This window comes from Delphinapterus leucas, chromosome 18, assembly GCF_059928025.1.
Source record: "Delphinapterus leucas isolate spDelLeu-1000000601 "Yukka" chromosome 18, BTC_Dleu_Yukka2, whole genome shotgun sequence".
In the NCBI taxonomy this organism is placed as follows: domain Eukaryota; kingdom Metazoa; phylum Chordata; class Mammalia; order Artiodactyla; family Monodontidae; genus Delphinapterus; species Delphinapterus leucas.
Genome location: NC_143146.1, coordinates 11,915,486 through 11,937,859, shown reverse-complemented (window position 1 = coordinate 11,937,859; position 22,374 = coordinate 11,915,486). Strand labels below are relative to the sequence as shown.

Genomic DNA, 22,374 nt, shown 5'->3' with positions numbered 1-22,374 from the left:
CCCTGTAGCTGCACAGACACGTACAAGCAGGACCGCAGGCTCTTATGGCCTTATCGCCTTCAACTCTGTTCTCTTTGCAAAGTGCACATACGATAAACCAAAGGATTTTCAAAGCCAATAGGTGTTTTACATTAGGAAGGACTGTTTAGCCTGGGGAGACTAAAGTAGTCTGATAAAATCCTACACAGCAGTAAAGGCTGAGAACATGCTGACGACGTGTAGCACATCTTGAAATAGGAAAACCATGAAAAACTTCAAAGCTTTAAGGAGGTAAGAAAAAAAGATTAACTATCAATTTACCATGCGTAAAATTATCAATATATTATCCCAACATGTCACAAAAGAAATTGAGGACAAGAAAGTTTGTCTTCTCTCCTTGTGACTTGCAGCAACGTGCTCTCTATGAAGCTACTGACAAAATCCCAGCGGCCATCAAGGTTATAACTAAGTGACTTCTTTCACGTCAGTTACAACTGGCAAAAAGAGAACATGGTACAGCATAATCCCACAGGTCCTCAATTCCTCCACAGAAACATTAAGAGAAGAAGATTCTATTACTGGCTATGTGTAAAACAGGGCAAGTCCTAGTCAATAGGGCTGGGTGCATCACAAACCTTCACAGACAAGGAAAAATGGGATTTACAAGTGTTTTGTCTCAGCTCAAGCTGCCCCTCCTCATGGAAGGTGCCTGGGCCAAGCTGAGCCCTCACGTCCTTGACCGTGCCCTGTGCGTCCTGTGTCAGCTTCCCCCGGTGGGGACCTGAGCTTCCTCATCATTCCTGTACATCCAGCACCCAGCACAAAGAAGCACTCAAGGGTGTTTCTTGAATAACCTGGACATTCCATTAATTAGAAAAGAAAGACTTTAGAAAACTCTATACTCAAGAATACAATCTACCCCAACTCAATCCTGCCCCTCCATTGTGGCAGAATTACTAATCAAAATTTAAGTGTGGCACACTGGACATTCAGTCAGTCCATGACTTCCAGATAAGCCCTTTTCCCAGTGTACCACCCGCCACGGGGCTAATTCATCCTTTTAGACATAAAAGGAACCTTCCTGTGCAAGACTGCACAGCTGCAGCCTTACTATAAAGCTAACGTCTGCACTAAAGACATCTGATTTTTAATGAGCTATAGTTTAACTTTTAAAGAAGTCGCCCAGGTGATTTTTAGTAACGGATGAAGATGTAACATGTAGCGTAAGCACTACACGTGCTGTAAGTGAATATTATATAAAACTGTCTTAACTCTGATGTAGCCATTGGCACAGCAAAGCACACAACTTGTGTGAAAACAAAATGTAAGAAAAAAAAGCAAGCTTAATAAAATTAGATTTTTACGGAATTAAATTAACATTAAAAAAAGACATGTGATTTTGCTTCAGAGCCACCTTGAAGGTTTGTTCTTCACTACTGTTCTCTATTCACTTATTAATTCATACTCTGCTTTGTTTCAAAAGGATTTAAAGTGATTTACATAAAAACACACAGAAGAGGATTAAAAGTATTTTAATAAGCAGATGAGAAGAAGCAGACAGCGATAAAATAGTCATACAGGAAAGTAAGAAGCAAAGTTTAAGGGAAATATAAAACAAATCATTTTGAAAGACCCTATATGTATGTTAGAATCGGGTCATATTGTGAAACTGTTAAAAGATAAGCTTTCTTTTATTTATTTATTTATTTATTTATTTATTTTTTGCGGTACGCGGGCCTCTCACTGCTGTGGCCTCTCCCGTTGCGGAGCACAGGCTCCGGACGCGCAGGCTCAGCGGCCATGGCTCACGGGCCCAGCCGCTCCACGGCATGTGGGATCTTCCCGGACTGGGGCACGAACCCGTGTCCCCTGCATCGGCAGGCAGACTCTCAACCACTGCACCACCAGGGAAGCCCAGATAAGCTTTCTTTTAACAGTCAACTGAAGAGGTGGCTGAGGTCAGTTACATGAATCATAATGTATATAAAATAAAAATGGAGTAGTTCCTCAGGAAAAGCAAAACCATTCAGAGCATGAAGACAAGAAATTTCTTCCAGGGCTCCTCATAAAAGGAATGCTAAAAAATAGAAGTAATTATAATTGCTAACAATTAGCACTAACTTACATGCAAAACACTGTTCTAAGAACTTTAGACATACTCACTCATCTAATAACCCTATGAGGTAATAAGCACTGTTATTATCTGCATTTAATGGATAAGGAAATAGGAACAGAGAGGTTAAGTAAACTGCCCAAAGTCACACAGCTAGCAAGTTGTGGATTTGGGACTCAAACCCTGAAGGCTAGCTCCAGAGTCGCCACTCTTAACCACTACACTATAGTGCCCTCAACACCCTCATAGTAGACATCACTTTTCTAAGGATGTTTCTTATGATGTCCTTCAGTGTGGGCAAGAGAAAAACGCAAAGCTTAGTTCAGGAGCAGCAATTCCTCTGAGGCCAAAATGAGCCAGTCCACCCCTGTGGGTTTCTAACAGATAGGCAGATATCTCCAGTATTTTAGAGTCTCCAGAAGAATGGTAGCTGCATGAACATTACTCTTCCTCCACAAGGTTTGTTATGCATTGAGTGACCGGGGTGGGGGTTATACCCTGAGGAGCAGTGAAGTACAGCGCTGACCTGCTGACAGTTAAGGTCGAGCCACAGGCTGGCGTCACCACCTGAGCTGGAGGAAGGACAGACATCCTCCCCACCAAGGCTGAGGCGGCTGACAAGGACCCACATCTGCCTGATGAGGTCAACCTACTTTGCATGGAGCAGGCCCAAGGGAGGGCCGATGGGCAGGGCTCCCTTAATAAAGGGTTTGGCTGGATCAAACCAAAGGATGAGAAGGTCCTCAAATGCCCACGCCACGGAACAGGTCTCAACAGAGCTAGTGTGGACAATATCCAAAGACAGTATTATCAAATCAATTGTCACTCAAGGATCATAGCAAACCCATGGAATGGCCAGCCTTGGACCACATAACTTCTTAGGGTAGCTCCAAGAAAGACTGGTTTTAGAAGATAACCTATCTTCTCAACAGCTTCTCCAAGTTCAAGTTCAGGACCATAAAGCCATTTCATCAGAGATCACTTATTAGCCAAGCACTTACTAGGAATCAGGCATTGTTCAGGCTGTTGAGGGCAGAGCGGTAAGTAAAACAGACAAAAATCCCTGCCATCATAAATCTTATTCCTGTGTTAAGTACCATAAGTAACAGCACTAATTACTATTACTACACTTACGCTATTATTCTTGCCTAACTGTATGTCAGCTGAGATCAATATTATGAAGAAACTATAGCGGGGACCCAGAGAAGGGTGCGCTGGGGGTGCAGCAGGATTACACCGGTGGTCAAGGAAGCCTTGCTGCCATGGGGAGATCTAAGCAAAGCCCTGCAGGAGGCTGGGGGTGGACCAGGTAAACGTCTGGGTAGAGATCCCAGGAGAAGAGGCCAGTGAGAGAGGAATGAGGAGAATGAGGAGGAAACAGGGTGACAAGGAGGAAACAGGGTCTGGTGGGCAGGCTGGGGATGGACCTGGAAGCCCCCGTAAGGATTCTGGATCTGACTGAGCAGAAGAAGGACGGTCTGACTTTCCTCTCCAAAGGACCACTGTCTGCCACGTAGAGAAGAAGGCATAGGGCCAAGGAGAGGGGCAGGGAGACCAGTTTGGAGTGAGAGGGTGCATCTTTCCACCCACAGCACCTCGGCCACATGCACACACGGTCCTGTTGTGCTCCAGGGTCTGCTGGTGTGGGTGAGGGTGGTGGCAGAGAGCATCTGACCAAAGGCACAGGACCTGTGCTTCAGAATCCAGTCCCAGAGTACCAACAAAGGCCCTGGCAGGTTAGAATTCCTTCACACAATAAAAGAAAAAGAAAACCATGCAGAGTCTCCCAAAGGCAGGTGAACCAAACAAAAGTCAGTGTGGCCTGAGGGAGCAGAAGCTGGTGGCATGGGAGAGGCGCTGGCATCACGGGCCAAGCAGTCCTACGGCCGTCAGGGTTATGGATTACACTCCTGGGACAGACACTGTAATGAGCCAGTCCTTCTAATCTCTGAAACCAGCTATTCTCAAAAGCATATCCCAAAATACTTTAGGGTTTAAAATATTTAGTAGTTAAAACAGCACCACTTAAATTCCATACCCACACATAACACTCACTGCCTTCCAAAATGCATCTGATGCTCATGTGATACTCTCCTTTTCTTTCCTCCCAAGGATTTTGAGAGCTAACATCACATAAGCCTCTCCACAAAACACATCCTCTCTAGGGGCTTCTGCAAGGCTGGGGCGACCTGGTACGATCCGGAGGTGCATATGGCACGCCAGCCTCTCAGTCTCAGATGGCAGCCTAACGACCAGGAACGGTTGTGGGGTTTCCGCACACCCTGCCCTCGCCATACCGAGATCCTGCTGGCCAGCCCCACACACAGAAACTCCCACGTGTATTATTCCCCACTCGTTTTGACACAAACTGTGAGAAGAACAAGGAAAAATGGCAAGGCATCCTGAGGGAGGAGGAGACCAATATGCAGCTTTCTCATGAGCCTGGTATTTGTGAGAAGGCCATGGAGAGGCACACCCATCTGTGACTTGACACCTCCTTGTGCATTGGGAAAGGAGGAAAGAACACAGAGGCGTCAGCTAAGCTTCCTTTTACTCTCAAGAGCCTTCACCCACAAAATTATAAATAGCTGGATTTAAAATAATAAAACTGCAAATATTTTTCTCACACCCATTACATTACAATTTTCTTTCATGTTCCCTTTACATTTCTCCCCGACTCAAAGGACTAACCACAAGCCATTAGTAAGGAAAAGCTAGCCAGGTAAAAGGCTAAGATGTAAGGGGACTGAGTAATTCACCATCATAGGGAGAGGGTTCACTCTATTAGACCTTAAATACAGGCTTTGCCCAGTATTATTTCTAGAACTATACTAAGAACATGTAAGCTCACACAGCTAACTTAGAAAACTGGTCTGTAACCAAATATCTTACTCCAGCTGCTCTCTCTGTATGTATTTCAGGTTTGATTAACACATGACATTCTCACACATACAAACAGGCACTTCATAATTTAATTCTAAGGCCACTAATTACCCATTCATACACACAAGCTACATATATATAAGCACACTGAGATAAATATATTTGCTTTACAGGTAAAGACTAGTTTATCCTAACACCAGCAAACTACTTGTTAATTAAGAGACAGCATTTACCAGACAGGAGGAGATCAATAGTTCTGAATCTTCTTTTGTCCAATTGTATGCTGTGTATTCAAGGGCATTATTCTCTCCTTGCTGTTTGCACATATAAGCACAGTTTCTTTCAAAAACGGTGCGGATGCCTTTAAACAGAATCACACTAGTAGTGCAACCCATCCCCAAGGTGTGGATGTTCAGGTCTCTAGCAATCTCTACTCCATTTCCACATCATCTTCCTTGGCTCTTCAGAGCAGGCTCCCACTGCACCATCTTCGTGACAGGCAGTTGCCGACACCAGAACAGAAGGGAAGCTCCGAGCTGTTGTACTAGATTCCGCTTCTGCCCAGCAGCCTGACAAAAAAATCCAAGCTCCAAGTGTAAAACAGGAGGGGTGGTGCAAGAACAAGATGACACACCTTCAGATGCACCAAAACCTTTAAAGTATTGTTTTTCCAATAGATTGCTTCACTGTTAGTACCACAAACAAATAAGCAGATTTACATGTGGTTACTGGAAAACTGCCGGCTCCTGGGATTTGCTTGGGATTGTTCTGAATCTCAGAACCTGCCCAAAATGAAAAAGACGGTGCCAGACAGCCACCCTGCTGCAGACGCTGCTGGAAGGCACAAAGAATGTTCATCTGCTGCAAGAAACCTCTCTCCCAGAATGCTTAGCCTAGCATCTATATTAGCAAACATCTCTTTCCTTGACCTAAATATGCTGTTTGTTTAATCCTGCATCCGCGAGGAATAGGGAAGCAAAAGAAAAAAAAAGTCCGAAAACGAGAGGAATCACTAAGATGACTGCTGCTATGGAAACATGTGTAAGCCCACTTCAAACAACCTTTTGCGTGTGTGGGTAACAGCTTGCTGACAGCAAACCACAAGGGAACATGAAATTGCTGTGTCAATCTTGACTTCTGCCCATTTCCACTCTCTGCTAGAGTGGGGGCTAGCAAGTTTGCACTGCTTGGAAGAATTCTCCTATGCCTGGTACCGAAAGATGCAAATGAGAAGATGGATACAGGATTACCTGGCACCTTCTGAAGCAGCTCCCTGGTATGCAATGGTAAATGCACACTGAAGTCCCACAGGGAACAAGGTTATTATTTTTGGTGCATAAGTAATCCAGGTCCTTCCACTGCAGACTGAACTCAGTAACACTACACTACCTTGTATATATCTTTGGGGATGGCTGATAGGAAAGCTCGTCATTGATATAATACCAAGTTGACTCTTGCCACTTTCCTTCTAGAAAATGAAAAGCGAATTATGTAAAAAGACCACAATGAACACACAGGGGAAACCCCTCCCACCTACAACATGCATCTAGAAAAGAGTTACTGCTCTTTTAAAATCTGTTCTGATATTCTTCCTTACTTCACAAGGCAACAGATTGTTTTCATTTTCTATCTACAGATTTCAAAGTTAGAGTGAATTATAATAATTGAGTACCTGCAGGTTGGTAACAGAAACCTGTGTGATGTAGTGAAAGCAAATCTTTAGAGAATACCATGCAGTCACCTAATTCTAAAATTTCTGCTTTCTATGGTTAGTTTACCTATTAGGCCCAATAGATAAGCAAAAGTCTAGGCTTCGTCTATCTCCTGAATTTTTATGCAGTGTATCAAACAGCTATAGAGATCAAAGGAGTAGAGATACCGGCCACATGCAAAAAGCAAGCAAACAAAACCAGAATAACTATATATGGTCAAAAGCAATCAGCTTCAGAATGGTAATTCTGTTTAAAAAAGAGCTACAGTATTCAAGATTACACCCAAGCCCTGATATCATAAGATCTAAGTCTTCATGTGACATCCCAGTGCTGGCAGATAAATAACATGGAAACCTATCTACACAGAAACTGAATCCTATAGATTATAAAAGACTAAACACCTGGGTTAAAAATTGTCTGTCTTGAGATTTCAGAAGATTCACCAACTAGCCTAACTTCTGTACTATAAGGGGAACAATTTAAAAAGTAATAGTCGGGCTTCCCTGGTGGCGCAGTGGTTGAGAGTCCGCCTGCCGATGCAGGGGACACGGGTTCGTGCCCCGGTCTGGGAAGATCCCACATGCCGCAGAGTGGCTGGGCCCGTGAGCCAAGGCCACTGAGCCTGCGCGTCCGGAGCCTGTGCTCCGCAAAGGGAGAGGCCACAACAGTGAGAGGCCCGCGTACCACAAAAAAAAAAAAAAAGTAATAGTTAATTCAATTTAAAGATGATACCTAGAAATTTAAACTTAATTTACTATTATTACTTATTTTAGACAACCTGGGTATAGAAGCCAGCAAATACTGCTCAATATATAAAAGATTATGTTTGAACTTTACAAAGGATCATAAATGATAACCAAGCAAATTTGAAGCTGCTGATATATTCTATTTGATTTACTAAAAAAAAAAAACAAAAAAAAACCCCTAAGTTAATACTTAAAACAATGGAAGAGAATGAAACAATTTCCTAACAGTCATTCAGAGGAAAAAGAAATGTTTCCTTAAGCATTTGAGCAACTTGTATCAATTTTAAATATTAATCATTTTCCAACCAACAAAATGAGTGGGCAAGAAAAACAGAAAACGTTTAGAGCAAAGGATTCAACAAGGCCAAAAAGTGAGTTTCATGCTAATAGAAGCATGACAAAAATGAATCATTCAAAATGTGTGTTTGGTTTCACTGATTCTTCTGCATCATAATGATCTTGGATTAGTCTAAAATGATAATTACCATGAATTCCATCAGAGGACATGAATAGATGGATGGTATCTATTGGCAACCATTTCAGCTACCTACAGAGTACATATTTCAATTTGGAGATCACGTTTACTCTCACATCTTGAAATGTCACCTCTAATTTATACAACATCCAAGACTGGATGTCTGCCCTTAACTCCCTTTGAGATCCAAGCCCATGTCTTCCTCTCCTGCTAATAATGATACCTGGCTCTCCCATCATCACCTCACCCTCAGATGTTCCAAGTCAGTCATCTTTTACTATAACTACCATAGTACGACCACACAGTGGAATATTACTCGGCCAAAAAAAGGAATGAAGTCCAAGTGCACGGTACGATGTTGTATGAAGCTGGAAAATGTCACGCAGAGTGAAAGAAGACAGTTACAAAAGACGTCACATTATACGATTCTAGTTAAGTAAAACGTCCAGAATCAGGCGAATCTATAGAGATAGAGAGTAGCTTTGTGGCTACCAGGGAACGCAGGAGGACTGCTAGTGGGTACGGAATTTCTTTTAGGGGTAATGAAAATGTTCAGAAATTAGTGTTTCTAGCATACATGCTATCTATACACAATATATAGTCTGTGAATATACTAAAAACCACTGGGTTGAACACTTTTTCTTTTTTTATTGAAGTACAGTTTATGTACAATATTATAAGTTACACGTGTACCACATAGTGATTCACAATTTTTAAAGGTTATATTCCACTAATAGCTGCTAAAAAATACTGGCTATATTCCCTGTGCTGGATAAAGAACACTTTGAAAAGGTGAATTTTGTTGTATGTGGATACAACAAAGAGCCAGAATCCACTACTGATGTTTTACTGCTAACAGCCCTTAAGTCTCACCTCTCCTTCTTCCCCTGTGGGCAAAGGACAAGGAGCGCCAGGCTGGCTCCCTCCCTTAGTGCCAGCGGGAAATTCAAACCACTCTCAGGAACCCTCATCCCCGCCCCGCCCCCCAACCACCTCAAAATCCCCCAAGCCAGTCTCCTTTCCCTGCTCGGTCAAGCCACGCCACTTTAGGACGTGCTTGGGTACAGCCCTGCTCTCCTCAGAGCACTTCATTATGTGAGTAATAAGCCTTTCACACCCTCCTGGGTGGTGTGTGTGTGGGGGGGTGGGTGTGTGTGTGGTGTCATTAGTCTCAACATCCAAAGCAAATTTGGGGGGAGGGGGGCAGGTGTCAATCCTGTTTCTGTGGAGTGGCTCCAACGGTAAATTATATCTCAATAAAACCATTATTTAAAATAGGAGAGGCGAAGAGGACAGTATCTATTCTACCTACTACATAAGGTTCTCAAGTTCAAATAAAACCATAGGAGAGAACTCAACCGAGACATTGCTATAGACACGGAAATAGCTGCTGTTTTATACTTCACAAGGGATTTACTGTGCACCTAGAAACAGCCACCTTGCTTAACAAATTCAGCAACGTCTGAATGTTGCTCTGGCCCCACTTGTCAGGAATACACTAACCAAGTAACATGGGATGTGCCTGGGGCTGCCCTCGGGTGCGCATTTTAGGTCTGGGAAAGGGGCGCCACGCTGCACAAAACACCAGAAAGCCTGTATGAGCAGTAAGTCCAGGGAGATTAGCTGGCCACATCGGGGGTCACAACACACCTCAGCCATCCGGCAACAGAGACCACAGCAAACAGGTCTCAAGCTTTGAGCACACACCCCCGGCCCCGCCCCAAGCATATCCATCTGGAGCTGCTGCTCCCATTTGCAGTTCTCTCCTTGCCAAGTGTCTTTCTGTTTTAAATATCTTCTAATAGTCAGATTTGTTTGACTGGTAGATTTACTTAATACTTTCTCAGAAAAATGTGGATAAAGAAGAATCTGAAGTGACCCCTAAAAATATCTTGAACTACAAACTGGAATGACTATTGTATCTCAAACAGATATAATAAGCCTTCCACCCGGGTCAGACCTTGGGTTCTACCTTAGGAGGCCAGGAAGGGAGTGGAATTCTGTCCATTCTGAAGTGCTGAAATGAAGACCTCATGTAATGATACACAACACATGATATAGCCACACTTCATAAAACCTAAATAAATAAATGGAGTATGGGTAGAATTCAATCTAACAGGTCATTTATTCTATTTAAGTGCCCTTATGATGGCCAGTCCAGACAAAGAGCTTATTTCCATCCCTAACAGTCCATATTTCATACGTTAATGCAGTGAATTCTGCTGAACAAGTTATATAACTTGATCTATCAACACCCTATTTTTTATTCAATCAGTATAATCCATCATAAGTCGAGTGTCTAGCACAGGGCCTAGTATATACCACATGCCCAATAAATGTAGTTCTCCCTTCTCCCTTTTACCCCAAATTAAATTTTTTTCTTCCCTGATATTAAGAGTAAAGAGTGAGATAGTTCTTCCAAAAATACAAGCATCCCTTACATAAAATTCATGCATATGAGAATGTGAGATTAATAAATTCAAATTACTTGTAGTGATAAAAATTAATTAAAAGAGAGAAATGTGGGTGCTGGAACAGGAAAAGGGAGTTAAGATAGTTGGTGAAGGAGTGGAGGCTGCAGTCAAGATCATTAAGAAGTTTTTTTTTTTTAATAAGGGAAATTATGGAAGTGTTATTAAATAAAAATCTTTTTAAAAAATAAGGAAAAGGAAAACTTTCCCACCACCGTGTATTTCAGGAACATAAACCTTAAAATTTGATTGGAGGAGAGTGGGTAGACTTACCATGTATCCAAAAACTTTTATCCATCGTTTATCTTTCCCCCCTCAAAACACTGAAATGCCAGGACTGTTACCTCTAGGTGAGCAGAGATGAAGGTGGGTGTAGGGACAGTGGTGCAGACGAGGGTGTCAGACCCCTGAGAGAGCCCCGGTCTGCATTCCTGTCTGTACCACTGTGGTGAAACAATTAATTTTGCTAAAAAAAAAAATGTATCTCTAAAGTCATGACCACATAAAATACTGGAGTCAGGTCTGCTGCTAACAGTGGTACTTAATCATTCTCAGAAGCAGAGAATGCAAAGTTACACAGGTGTCTCTGTGATGGTGCTGGAGCATCAACGAGGCAGCCAGTCCCTGTGGGATGCTCTGAATACCTGCATGCTCATTGGGTGACCAGGTAAAATGGAGTGGAAGCAACCAACTCAGGCTCCATGGAACTGAGGGCGGTGGTCTTCCAGAGATGACCAGTCTCCAAAAAAAGGGGGAAAGAATCCTCCTTTTTTTGACAGGAGACCAAGTTAAACAACTTCTCAAATAAAACAGATCTCCAAAAGGAAGAAAAGTTTGCACTAAGAAAACCAACTTACTTGCTGGTAGGAATGCGAAATGGTGAACCACTTTGAAATAGGGTATGGCAATTCCTCACAAAATTAAATAGAGAATTACCTTATGATCCAGCAATTCCACTTCTGGGTCAATCCCCAAAAGAACTGATAGCCTAATTTTAAAGAGATATTTATATATATCCATGATCATAACAGCACAATAGCCAAGAGGTGGAAGCAACCTAACTGCCCATCAAAAGATGAATGGATAAACAAAATGTGGTACGTACATGCAATAGAATATTATTCAGTCTTAAAAAGGAAGGAATTCTGACACATGCTACAACATGGATGAACTTTGAGGACATTATGCTAAGTGAAATATATAAGCCAGTCACAAAAAGACAAATACTATATGAGTCCACTAATACGAGGTATCTAGAATAGACAAATTCATAGAAACACAAAGCAGAATGGTGGTTTCTAGTAGCTGAGGGGAAGAGGAAATGCGGAGTTGTTATTTAATGGATACAGGGTTTGTCTGTAATGATGAAACAGTTCTAAAGATGGGTGGTTACACAACAATGTGAATGTACTTAATGCCACCACACGATACTTAAAAAGTTAAAATGGTAAATTTTATGTAATGTATATGGCATGTTATATATACATTAAAAGAAAAGAAAAGCAACTTACTTACTAGGCACTGCTCTCCTATGACTTCCAGGAACAACTGATGTGAAATAACAGAAAACCAGGAGGATAACTAGTCTTTTCTCCCCTTCTCTCCTCCTGCCCCTCACGGAGGGCAGACAGGCCCAAGGAATAGGTTTCATATGCTTATTTTTCTCCTATTTCAAATAGTTTATATTAGATTAGTTTATATACTATAGTTTATATAACTAATAACTACGATATTTCCTCATTAACACTTGGTAATGAACTTCTTAGAAAAACCCTTTGAACTACGTATCATCACACAAAAAAAAGACAGCTTGAGATTTAAATTTCTGATTCATAGATGACTTCTACTTCTTCATTTCGAGCTACAAAATGAACGAACCAACAGTATTTATACAGGTGCTGATTTATCCCTCAGCTCAGGAAGCTGCAGGCAAAGTCAGAACTTCAGTCACTGTTATGGGAGGTCATGGATCAAAACCATGGTTTCTGAGGGAACTCAGTTTTTTGAAGAGAAATCAATACACCCATAAATGCCAATCATATGTCAAATATGAGAAGCTGCCAAAAGAGCTATCTGCAAAGCTTTATTCCTCACTGAACACACTGGTAGGGGAGGGGCTCAGTGGAGGGAGGCTGATGGCCCAGAAAAGCACAACGAATACAGCAAGCGCCGAGGTCCAACTGTAAATGAGACACTAAGCAAAAAACAAGGAAGGAGAGCAAACTCACAATGACAAAGTGAGACTAGAACTCACAGTGACCTCCTCTCGGCCTCCCCCAGCCTCTTCCGAGGAAATTCTATTTTAGGCAGACATCTGAAGAAATCACTTAGTGGCAAGGTATACTGAGTTTAAGCAACATAAAACGTACGCAGCATAATTCGTGTACAAATGCACTCATGAAAACAGTTCATGTGCTTCAAATACGGAGTTACAGCTATTGGAAAGTTGTTCTTACATGTGAAGAGAGAAAATTCAGATTCCACACATTTCAAGTACTTGTATCTTATGTTTTAGCAGCTGAATATTTAAAATTTTTTTACTGTCATTGTGTCAGTATAGAAATATTTGTCTCAACACGAATGAGGGAAGGAAATAAATAAAATGGAAAACATAAACATAAAATTTGAGTTTGCCATTTTAAAAACGATTGCAATTATACTTCAAAAAACAAATAAAAAAAGAGATCAGATTTGTGGTTACTAGAGGCAGGGGGAGGGGGAAGAGGAATTGGATGAAGATGGTCAAAAGGTACAAACGTTTTTAAAGAAAAAAATAAAATTAAAATAAAAAAATGAAAACTATGCAATATCATCAGACTTTCAATCAGATTAATCAAAAAGCAGATAATAAGAAATAAAGATACCACAGTGGTTACTTCTCCAAAATATAGGTGGGAAACGGAATTTTTCAAAATATTCCTATGGTTTTGAAAAAACAGAATGAAAAGATATAAAATATGTACTCCTTTATCTAGGCCAGTGGGTCAGAAAGAACTAGATATATCATATATCCCCACTTATGAAAGCTTATAAAACTCCATTTTCTACCTGACTCCTTAAAAAGTTTTAATTTGTTTTTACAAAGACATAAAATTCAGGGCCTTCGTAAGATTCTCTTCTATACACAGCCTATGGGTGGGATATGGCTTAACTATAACTGGTTTTAAAAGAACGTTACTTTGACTAAGCATTCTCTGACGTGTAAGTGGACTTAACTATGTCAGGGAAGTGTGAAACTTTTCTGGGAAACCAGTCTCCACATAACAATTGGACAGATTACAGATATTGCCATCCCTCCATGCCAACTAAAAACAGACAAAACCCATAGAAGATACACATTTGGCCAACAAGCAAATGATAAGTCATCAGTGAAATGCAAATCAAAACCACGAGACAGCACTTCATACCCACTAGGATGGCTAAAATAAAAGAGACAAATAATAACAACTGTTGGAGAAACTGGATCACTCATACACTTTTGGTGAGAGTGTAAAATAGGGCAGCTGCTTTGGAAAACAGTTGGGCAGTTCCTCCAACGGTTAAACATAGAGCTACCATATGATCCAGCAATTCCACTCTTAGCTATATACCCAAGAGTAACTGAAAACACATGTCCACACAGAAGTTTATGTATGAATGTTCTTAACAGTATTACTCGTAATAGTCAAAAAGTGAAAACAACCCAAATGTCTATCAATTGATAAATGGATAAACAAAATGCAGTATACCCATACAATGGAATACTATTCATGCTACAACATGGATGAACCTTGAAAACATGATGCTAAATGAAAGAAGCTAGTCACAAAGGACAACATATTGTATGGTTTTGTTGGTAAACAATGTCCAGAATATGTAGAGACAGTAGATTAGTGGTTGCCTATGGCTGGGGGGCTGGGTAGGGTGGGATTAGGGGGCAACAGCTAAGGGGTACAGGGTTTCATTGGGGGGTAATAAAATTTTTCTAAAATTGATTATAGTGATAAATACACAACTCTGAATATACTGAAAACGACTGGATTGTACACTTTAAAAGGGTAAGTTGTATAATACATGAATAATGTCTTAAATTGTTAAAAAAAATAGATAGTACATATCAGGGACAGGAAAACACAGGCAGAACACTCTTTGACATAAATCGTAGCAATATTTTTTTGGATCCGTCTCCTAAAGTAAAGGAAATAAAAGCAAAATAAACAAATGGGACCTAATTAAACTTAAAAGCTTTTGCACAACAAAGGAAACCATGGACAAAATGAAAAGACAACCTACTTCATGGGAGAAAATATTTGCAAATGATATGATCAATCAGGGGTTAATATCCAACATATACAAACAGCTTATACAGCTCAACCTCAAAAAACAAACAACCCAGGCTTCCCTGGTGGCGCAGTGGTTGAGAGTCCACCTGCCAATGCAGGGGACACGGGTTCGTGCCCCGGTCTGGGAAGATCCCACATGCCGCGGAGCAGCTGGGCCCGTGAGCCATGGCCGCTGAGCCTGCGCGTCCGGAGCCTGTGCTCCGCAATGGGAGAGGCCACAACAGTGAGAGACCCGCGTACCGCAAAAAAAAAAAAAACCAATTAAAAATGGGCAGAAGACCTGAATAGATATTTCCCCAAAAAGGACATGCAGATGGCCAACACGCACATGAAAAGACGCTCAACACTGCTAATCATCAGGGAAATGCAAATCAAAACCACAATGAAGTATCACCTCACAACTCAGAATGGCTATCAATAAAAATTAAAAAAAAACTCACAAGTAACAAATGTTGGTGAGGATGTGGAGAAAAGGGAACCCTCGTACACTGTCTGTGGGAATGTAAATTGGTGCAGCCACTGTGGAAAACAGTGTGGAGTTTTCTCAAAAAACTAAAAATAGAACTACCATATGACCCAGCAATTCCACTCCTGGGTATATTACCAAAGAAAAACAAAAACACTAATTCAGAAAGATAAACACACCCTAATATTCATAGCAGCACTATTTACAATCACCAAGACATGGAAGCAACCTAAGTGTCCATCAACAGATGAATGGATAAAGAAGATGTGGCACATATATACAATGGAATACTACTTAGCCATAAAAAAGAATGAAATTTTGCCATTTGCAGCAATATGGATGAACTTGGAGGGCATTATGCTTAGTGAAATAAGTCAGAGAAAGACAGATACTATATGACATCACTTGTACATGGAATCTAAAAAATACAATTAGTGAGTATTACAAAAAAGAAGCAGACTCACAGATACAGAGAACAAACTAGTGGTTACCAAGTGGGGAGAGGGAGAGGGACAACATAGGGGTGGAGGATTAAGAGGTACAAACTAGGGACTTCCCTGGCGGTCCAGTGGTTAAGACTCCACGTTTCCACTGAAGGGGGAGTGGGTTCGATCCCTGGTCAGGGAACTAAGATCCCACATGCCACACAGGGAGGCCAAAAAGAAAGAAAAAAAAAGAGGTACAAACTATTAGGTATAAAATAAGCTACAAGGATATATTGTACAAGGGGAATATGGCAATTACATTTTAAATGTAAATTTTATGAATTTATAATTTATAGAAAAACGTTCTATAAATAGTGCAGGGCACATCTTTAATAGAGTGGGTTATGTGGACCTAATTCCTGCTACATGCCAGATGCTGAGCACAGAATTCAGTCGCATGGTCTCACAATCTTCCAAGCAATTCTAAAAGTTAAGTTCATAGGTGAGCTCACTCGTGACTGCCATGCTTTGACCTTGTTACAAGTAAACAAGATCTCCACAGAAACCCATCCTGGTGTGTAGGACCACTGAAGGATTACAACCAACACTGACATTGTGTGGACCGGGACTGATAAACCACGTGGGGTTGGATGTGAGAAACCCACAAGTTCAAATGTCTCCTTAGACTGGTAGCTTTCAAAGTACTGTCACCATGAATTATATTAATAAACGAATTTTAAATCACGATACAGTGTGTATAAGAATATCTCCCCAAGAATACGTACCCTTACAACATGTGTTACACTACATTATTTTCTAGCCTAGCCTCTCTAGTCCATGCTAGCTCATTGGAGGGAAGGAGGGAGGGAACTGGTCACAGCCTACTAAACTGGCTTCAGGACCACTATGGCACATGGCCTGCAGTTTGAAACCACCACATGTACCACTTATGAAGTAGTGTCTGTCAGCACTTGGAATTCACCAGTGTCACCACATATCCCATTCCCTACAAGCAGCTGGCCCAAGAACAGAATGGAAGGGCCTACTGAAGACAACAGTTGTAAAAACATTCCGAAAGGACGGCCTTCTGTCTCACACAATATACTATATGTTTTGAAGCAGCTGTCTCTCCCCAAGTCAGAAGACACTAGCCCAGGAATCAAAGGGTGGAGGTGGGAGTGGCCACTCTCACTGTAACCCTAATAACACACTCCATCCCTGCTGGTACAGAGGGCCTGGTTTTAAAGGGAAGAATGCTTCCATTTAAGGGACACAACAGTGCACAATGAATTGAAAGGTGAGACCCGGCCATTTGGAGGCTCCTCAAGCTGCTGAACCAGAAGGCAAATGAGGAGGATACTCTACCAGTTAGGGTAAGATGAAACTGGGCTGCCACCTTCCAAAGGGTCAGCAAAGACCATGGCTGTAACCCAGGATGGATTCTTCAAGGCATCTCTTAGTATTTCTATCTCCAATAGTACAAGTTGATGAAAAATGACAGCAATCCAAAGAAAGTCAAGACTACTGAGAATTCAGATGTTCAGATAAAGAAGTCTAATCAACTGAGGTTCTGGCTGGGGGCAAAGGACATATGGAATTAGTAAGAGGACAATAAAGATGTAATTATGAACTACTCCCAAAGAGCCAGTTAGAGAAATGAACACTGCAACATCTATGCATATTTCCTTCCTGCTTGGGTGTATGTGTGTACCAATTTCATCTCTTCTCCTCCTTCTCCATTTTTTTTTTTTTTTTTTTTTTTTTGCGGTACATGGGCCTCTCACTGCTGTGGCCTCTCCCGTTGCGGAGCACAGGTTCCGGACGCGCAGGCTCAGCGGCCATGGCTCACGGGCCCAGCCGCTCCACGGCATGTGGAATCTTCCCGGACCGGGGCACAAACCTGCATCGGCAGGCGGACTCTCAACCACTGCGCCACCAGGGAAGCCCTCTCCCTTCCTCTTGTATTACTTTATACAAGCATTGTTGTTGAAACTTTACAATTTAGACTTCGGGTAGCACATATTCACGAGACTGCTACTGAATTTAAGGATTAATTAACAAAGCCCCAAAATGGATGATGTTACTCCTCCCTAAGATGGATACAGTGAGACTTTGTGACTCCTTGCTTGAGGAGCCAATGAGAACATCTTCATGTACTTGAAGGATATCTACGTTCTGTTAGGCTGAAACACGTATGGAAGTTCAAGTATGTGTAGAGGGTGGGTCTGCATGCTGAGTAGTCAAGGGGGTGGTCTGTGCCAGTTATTAAGCTACTGTCTCCCAGCTCCAGCCCCACCCTTCCATACTCAGCTCTGGGATGCTAGAGCTGGTCCTCTGAAAACCACACTGTTTAACTAGTTGGGTCCCAGTTAGGCTCGCCAGCAGGAAGCACCAGAGGGAGACTGCAAAGCCTGGGGAGGAGAAGGAGCTTGCTCCTTGGTGCCAGCTTCCTGCTGGCTTTGGTTCCCAGTGTCACCCAGCAACACTGCTTCACCCTGGCGGCAGCAGTTCCTTCCTGTGCAGCAGCTGAATCAGGTTTGCCATTTCTCCAGCACTTACAGAACCATCCTCACTATGCTCCCCCTCAGAAACACCATCACCAGCTGCCCAGCACCCACTCCTCAGAGGTCTGGGTTTCAGCTCTGGGAATCCCCCCACTCTTAGCATCTAAGATTTAATAACACAATCTCAACCCTTGGTCCCCCAAGCTCCAGGGCTGATGGCTGCTTCCTGCTGCCACTACCTCCATGATATGTTAATGTTCTCTTTTTAACTTTTCAATTACCTACTTAACAATTTTATACCTAATAGCAACTCTTTATATTTAATTCTATTAAATAGAATTAAATATACCTGGCTGTACCCTGACTGTTATGCTATACAGTCATTCCTTGTAATGTGCAGAGGATTGGTTCCAGGACGCCCTGCAGATACCAAAATCCAAAGATGCTCAAGTCCCTTATATAAGATGGCACAGTACAGTCAGCCCTCAGTATCTGCAAGCTCTGCATCCATGGATACAGAGGGCCAACTGTACTAGGCTCTAAGGAGTTTTTAAAAACTAGGATCGGGCTTCCCGGGGGGCGCAGTAGTTAAGAATCCGCCTGCCAATGCAGGGGACACGGGTTCGAGCCCTGGTCCAGGAAGATCCCACACACCGTGGAGCAACTGAGCCCGCGTGCCACAACTACTGAGCCTGCTCTCTAGAGCCCGCAAGCCACAGCTACTGAGCCCGCGAGCCACAACTACTGAAGCCCACGCGCCTAGAGCCTGCACTCCGCAACCAAAGAAGCCACCGCAGTGAGGAGCCTGTGCACCACAACGAAGAGTAGCCATCTGCTCACTGCAACTAGAAAAAGCCCACGCGCAGCAACCAAGACCCAACACAGCCAAAAATAAATAAATAAAATAAATAAATTTATTTAAAAAAAAACAAACAAACTAGGATCACCAAAGAATGAGAATGGCTAATAAGCACTAAACAGATGCTCAAGATCATTAAGGAAATGCAATTAAAACTGCAATGACATCCCATTACATACCTATTAGGATGGCTAAAATTTAAAAAGACTGGCCACACTGACTGTTGGCAAAGATATGGAGTAGCTGGAACCCTCATATATTGCTAGTAGAGCCGCTCTGGGAAACACATTGCCTAAAAATGTTAAAGAGTTACCACATAACCTAGCAATTCCACCCCTAAGTATCTGCCCAAGAAAAATGAAAGCACATGTTCACACAGAGACTTGTACACTAACGTTTACAGCAACATTATTCATGATAACCAAAAAAGTGGAAACGACCCAAATGCCCATCAACTGGTGAATGGATAAACAAAATGTGTTTTATCCAGAAAACAGAATGGAATACTATTTGACAATAAAAAGGAATGAACTACTGACACATACTAGAGCATGGATGAACCTGAAAAACATTAAGCTAAGTAAAAGGAGCCAGACACAGAGGCCATATATTGAGTGATTCCGTTTACATAAAAGGTTCAGAAAAAGCAAATCTTTACAGACAGTGGGTTAGCAGTTGCCTAGAGCTGGGGGTGGGAACTGAGAATGACTGCAAATGGGCATGAGACTTCTTTTGGCAGTGTCAGAAGTGTTCTAAAATTAGATAATGGTGATGGCTGCACAGGTCTGCAAATTTACTAAAACTTGTTGAATTGTACCTTTAAAATTTAGAATGAATTTTCTGGTATGTAAATTATACCTCAATGAAGCTGTGATACAAAAGGCTAGGAAAGGGCTTCCCTGGTGGCACAGTGGTTGAGAGTCCGCCTGCCGATGCAGGGGACACGGGTTCGTGCCCCGGTCCGGGAAGATCCCACGTGCCGTGGAGGGGCTGGGCCCGTGAGCCATGGCCGCTGAGCCTGCGTGTCCGGAGCCTGTGCTCCGCAATGGGAGAGGCCACAAGTGAGAGGCCCGCGTACCGCAAAAAAAAAAAAAAAGGCTAGGAAAAAGATTTGAAGAAAATCTAGTGACGTAGGCAAAGGAAATAAATCATGATAAGAAACCACGATGCACTAATAAGTAAAACAAAATGTTTGTGTCTGGACGTAGATATAATTACATGTGATACATACAGGATGCCTAAGAACAAACCATTCCAGTAAACAGAATATATTGCTTTCAAATGCTTAAGAATAGGTCTGGTGTGTAGCACTAAAGAAATGCCCAGCTTGAGTGAAAGATGGTTTGACTGCTTCAAAACTGAACAAGTAGGATAGTACCAGCATTCAGATCTAGCCAACGTCATTAAATAGGGAGATACTGTTTTAAAGCTGAGAAAATTCTTTCCTGTGAAAGGACAGGCTTTTTTTTTTTTTTTAAGGAATGCCTCTTAACAGTGATAGTGTCATTGCCAAGAAAGACAGACTGATGATGCCTTATTACAAAACAGCAAAGACTGACTGACCATAGGCATATAGTGTAACTAAATACATTACATACATCACTGAAATTGTTCTTGACCTTGAAAACAAGGTTGAACTTGAACTCGGATATCATTACAATGTAAAAGTAAAGGATCTCTAAAGATGGGAACACTCCCTCCACTAGACTAATCATTCAGACAGGCAAATACTTTTTCTTAAAATGAATGACTCAGATTTTGAACTCTTCTGTTGATTCCTGGATGATATCTATGCTTACTACAGGGAAAAGAACTACTCTTCAGCCCAAGTTCGGGGCATTCATATTTTAAGAAGACTTTTCCCCAGAAGTCCATGTAAAATATGTCAAAAAGGAATATAATGATAACATAAATTTTATAATAAATATTGTTTTACATAATTAATGTTTTTAAAAGCTAATGTTTACTATTATAACTTTAAAAGATAATCTTTGGTGCTTTTATAGTATAAAATTATGTTCTGCAAAAGAATCCCAATTTGTAACATTGTACTTAAGACAAATATAAGGTAAATTTAATGTTATCCAGGAACTAATTAGGCCATGAGACATGGGTTGCCTGTATTACTCTCTCATTACAGATGACAAGACCAAGGCTCAGAGAAGTAAACTGATTTGACCAAAGTCATAGAGTTGGTATGTGGGATATGAACCAAGATTCCCTGGCCCCTAAGTCCCTGCTCTTTCCAGCATGTCACAAATCCCATTAATAATAATGATGATGACACAAGAGGCATTTAAAATTATAAAGTATCCATACATGTAAGATGCTGAAAGAAAATATGAACTTCCAGTGCTTTATTTAGTTATATTAGTTCCTTAAAATAGATCTAGTCCTCTATTTGGGAAACTTAAGGCTGGGCTGGGTCCTTTTCATCAACTGAAAGACTTTTCAACACTCGAGCTGAAGAGCATTGAAGAAGATGCTCAGTAAGCAGGTAGGTGTATATATATATATATATATGGTTTTTTTGTTTTTTTGTTTTTTTTTGCGGTGCGCGGGTCTCTCACTGTTGTGGCCTCTCCCGTTGCGGGGCACAGGCTCCGGACGCACAGGCCCAGCGGCCATGGCTCACGGGCCCAGCCCCTCCACGGCATGTGGGATCTTCCCGGACCGGGGCACGAACCCGTGTCCCCTGCATCAGCAGGCAGACTCTCAACTACTGCACCACCAGGGAAGCCCAAGGTAGGTATATTTTTTTATTATTCCACCGCCCTACCAAAACTTCTAAAATACAAGGTGGTTCATGCACAGCCAGTGCAAAGTCTCCATTCAAAAGGCCAGCCTCATGTTCTACTCAGGACATAAATTCCTCATATCCATGGAAGGTGAGGAATTATTCCTCCTGTTCCTGATGAGAACCACAGGGAATTCAAGGGCTGATGTCACAGCTACCTGCTTAGGACACACCACTGATGGTAGAGACAGATTAGAGTCCTCCAATTTCCACAAATGAACAAACTCAAGGCCACTTCTGGGAACACATGATTCTTAATTTCATAATGACCAACAGCTTGATTATATCTATTATGTGACCAAAGAAACAGCTTGATGATTCAAAATTTCCTGGGAAAAACTAATGATGCACTTCCTTCTTTTAACCCATCAGAGTCACCAATGTAGGTCACTAGCTGGAGGTCACCAGGAAATCAAGGTACATCCTTACTTACACTTAGTGGCCTTGGTCCAAGGAAGTTTCTCAGTTTTTAGTTTTCACCCAATGCATAGGAATATGGCCATATACATTTAATCCATTACCTCAGTGCCAATGAAGACACAGTGGAGATTACATACTAATGTTAAAACTGATTCCAAGATCCTTTCAAATATATGAACTCCTAAAACTCCCCTATTTGGGA

The 22,374-nt window shown here is 41.8% G+C and overlaps 1 protein-coding gene across 30 annotated transcripts in view; it reads right to left on the bottom strand.

Moving 5' to 3' along the window:
* DOCK9 (dedicator of cytokinesis 9) overlaps window positions 1-22,374 on the bottom strand; it is a 280,624-nt gene that overhangs the window by 207,884 nt on the left and 50,366 nt on the right. For 6 of the 30 annotated variants that reach the window (XR_016388595.1, XR_016388597.1, XR_016388599.1 and 3 more), the window contains exon 1: window positions 5,209-8,897. The exons of the other annotated variants lie outside the window; for them this stretch is intronic. Coding sequence is in view for 1 of the 6 variants with exons in the window: in XM_022576871.3 (XP_022432579.2) it covers window positions 5,209-5,370 (162 nt within the window). In the remaining 5 variants the exon portion in view is untranslated. Of the gene's footprint in view, window positions 1-5,208; window positions 8,898-22,374 lie in introns of those variants that run through there. 30 annotated transcript variants of the gene reach the window in all.